The 3,467-nt window shown below is 30.7% G+C and overlaps 1 protein-coding gene and 1 long non-coding RNA gene across 2 annotated transcripts; both read right to left on the bottom strand.

Moving 5' to 3' along the window:
* LOC131598889 (uncharacterized) lies at positions 1-517 on the bottom strand. Its single transcript, XR_009282412.1, has 2 exons — positions 420-517; positions 1-276 (listed from the first exon to the last, which is right to left on the bottom strand). It is a non-coding gene; the product is annotated as an uncharacterized LOC131598889 (long non-coding RNA).
* A 1,606-nt stretch (positions 518-2,123) lies between these two features.
* Positions 2,124-2,882, bottom strand: LOC131596817 (uncharacterized). The gene has a single exon (XM_058869555.1). The coding sequence runs from the start codon at positions 2,880-2,882 to the stop codon at positions 2,124-2,126; it is 759 nt and encodes a 252-aa protein (XP_058725538.1).
* Positions 2,883-3,467: the final 585 nt, after the last annotated feature.

Here is a 3,467-nt window from a genome sequence, read left to right as displayed (position 1 = left end):
TTTATTATAAAATATATTTTTTTCATATCTTACTGATATTTATTTTACATATAATAATTTTTATTTAGATAAGAATTCATCACAACATTCAATTTTCTAATTCTCAATTTGCAGTTATTATAGTAGGAGTACTATCGGCAGAAGGTGGTGGAAGGCACCAACACCATCCTAGATCACAAGTTCCATATCCAATCGCACAATGAGATTGACATTCTTTATCCATCTTACATGGGAAGTTTTCTACAAAATATTTTCCTTCTGATTTCATACACATATCTACATACACAAAAAAATGAACTTGGGAATAAATTTCATGTTATATGTAAACAATAAAAAGATCCGAAATCTGAAAATGGTTGAAGTTAATAATTATAATATGAAACATAAATATTTTATTCAATTAACACATAAATTTTAACCTGATGCAAAGATGAAGAAAGCTAATACAAATAGCATTGTGAGAGCATAAATCTTTGTATTGTCCATCTTTTGTACAAATAAAAATATTATATGCTATATGTCTATTTATATATGAATAAATTAAGGTTGTACCTTTAAGGTATTAATAATTTTAAGTGTATATACTACTTCTGTTCCTCTTTATAAGAGACAAATTACTTTTTAGATTCATTGAATAACAAATTTTTAGATTCATTGAATAACAAATGTATTTAGTTTGTTTATAGATTAGATAGATTGATTATTCAATGAACCTAAAAAGTGAGTTGTCTCTTATAAAAAGGAACGAAGGGAGTACTAAAAATAAAAATAAATTCTTTTAATATAAAATATTTATATTTAAGTCTATATAAATAAATGCATTTACATGTAGTCAATAAAAAATCTAAATTACTTTAGAATTAATCATAAAAAAAATTAATGTCTATTTTATAAAAAGAACATATTAATAATATATATGTATATTTAAGGGTTAAATATATTTTTATAAAATAACGAATTTTACTTTTGTTCCCTATAAAAGTAAATAATATATTTTGGTCCCTACAAAATTATTATGCACGTAGTTTTAATACCCACTTTTAAACGAATGTTTATTTTTGAATGATTATTTTACAGAAATGTTTAAAACCTTTTAAAAAGTTCCTTGAAAAAAAAGTCAAAATTTGATTTCTAAATCACAATTTTTGTTACTTTTATCATTATCTTTTGAAATTTGATAAATTCATATTTAATTCTTCTCATTTTAAAAAATTCTAAAATTTGATAAATAAGTAATTTACAGTGTCGTAAACATGCATAAAAAATTATTCAAAAAATTATAAATTAAAGGGTAATTAAATAGTTTTTAAAACTTTAGAAAACAACAGGGATTAATACTGCATGCATTAAAATTTTAGAAAAATCAATCATTGAAGGAAAATTTTATAGGGACTAAAAATGCAGGGTCACATATTTATAGAGACCCCTGACATATTTAACACTATATTTAAATATGTCCATGGCGAGGTTTCATCTTAATTGTATTAACAATTTGTAATTGGTTTATTAAATGTAAAAAAATTTAATATTTTAATTGGTTTATTAAATATAAAAATATTTAAATATTCCTACCTTTTTACTATAATTTTAGATATATTTTCGGAACACATCCAAGAACTAGCATCAGAATGCAATTTTGTGTGTGCAGATTATACAATTGAAAGATGATTTAAATGAGTGATTTGAGACTTGAGGCGAGCTTTTGAAATACATTTCTTTCGCTTAAGCAGAAATAAGACAAGATATATAGAATCTATGTTAAACAAAATCATAAGAATCAACACGAGAATAAAGTGAGTGTAGCAAAAGTGAGAATGTTGCATTGGAGTATGGTAAGAGTAGAAAATGTAATATTAGAAATGAAAATATTTGAGACAATGTTGGGGTACGTAGCACCTATAGTAGAAAAGATGATTAAAAAATAGACTTGGGGTGGTTTGGACATGTAAAGTGAAGATCTATAGATTATGTGGTACGAAGAGTAGATCAAATGGGGAGAAGTCATTTTTTTTAATCAAAAAGGGGGGAATATATTAATTCAAAAAACAAAAGAAACAAGGTGATCGCGAGGATCCAACCCACCAAAAGGACCAAGAAAACAAAAGAAAAACCTAACTAGCAGACTACAACATCAGGCTAGTAATATGTCTTCTAAGGTTGGGAATTTTCCACCCTCTATACACTATGTAATCTATGATTTTTCTTTCTATGTTTTTATTATCCACACTATTATCAAAACATATATTGTTCTGATGTTGCCAAATGCAATAGATTGTTTCCGCTATAGCCATCTTCATGAGCATGGCTCTCCAACCTTTTCCTTTCGCATAGCCAGTGATCCATGCCAATTCGTGAGTCCAGTCCTGTGGGGTATGATGGATATTCAGCCATTGGAGGACAGTGCTCCAAATACCTTTAGTGATGCTGCAAGCAAAGAACAAATGATCAATGGTCTCCTCCTGCTCCTCACAAAGACTGCATATACGATCCTGAAACATACCAAACTGGGCAAGCCTAACTTTGGTAGAGAATCTACCATGGCAAGTGATCCACAGACATAGGATAGCCCTTGGTCTGGCTCTGTTGTGACACATGAGTCTGAACCAAGAAACCCTGGTATGATCATCATTCAAGGTCAAATAGAACTTTCTCATGGAAAACTTATGGTTGCTAACTGCAAAGTCCCAGTGATGTTGCACCTGACCTAAAATCTCTCTCTGCTGCATAATGCTCTTGTAAATCCAAGTACTATCTTTTTTCACCACTGTGCTCATAACATCATCACCTTTAATATAGTAATTGTGGATCCACTTTACCCACATGTTATCAGCTTTACAACAAATATTCCAGAGACATTTCAAAAGGGAAACAATATTCCACATAGTCAGATTAAACACTTTAATACCTCCTTGCTTTGTAGAACTGCACACTCTAGACCAAGCTACAGGGCTTTTTCTGCTAATGGTATGGCTGCTTGTCCAGATAAAGCTCCTACAATGGGCATCAATCTTCTAAATCACACCTTTAGGAAGGGGAAAACACTGCATCCAGTAGAAAGCAATGGCACTAGACACACTCTTAACCAGCTGGACTCTACCAGCATAACTTAAAAGCTTGGTAGTCCAATGCTTCATTTTGTTCACAATTTTGTCAATCAAAGGAAGGTAGTGATGGATAGATAACTTCTTACTGGTGAGGGGCACACCAGGGTATTTTACAGGCAGGGTACCTTCATCAAAATTAGTTGCAGTCCTTAGTATAGCCTTTTCCTGCTCATCCAGACCACCATAGTAGATTTTGCATTTAGAAGGGCTAAGTTTCAGACCTGTGGAGTCAGTAAACTTCCTAAGAGTGTTCATCATCACTTGTACTGAGACAAGGTCACCTCTATAGAAAAGCTGCACATCATCAGCAAAAATCAAGTTAGTGAGACCAAGTTTCTTAAACTTGGCATGGTGTTTAAAAGT

The sequence above is a fragment of the Vicia villosa genome, linkage group LG4, assembly GCF_029867415.1.
Source record: "Vicia villosa cultivar HV-30 ecotype Madison, WI linkage group LG4, Vvil1.0, whole genome shotgun sequence".
NCBI classification, from domain to species: Eukaryota; Viridiplantae; Streptophyta; class Magnoliopsida; order Fabales; family Fabaceae; genus Vicia; species Vicia villosa.
This window is presented reverse-complemented; position numbering and strand designations above follow the sequence as displayed.

Bases quoted from the DNA above. Each gene is read 5' to 3' on its own strand.
- LOC131596817 (XM_058869555.1), bottom strand. From the start codon at position 2,882: ATGTGGAATATTGTTTCCCTTTTGAAATGTCTCTGGAATATTTGTTGT.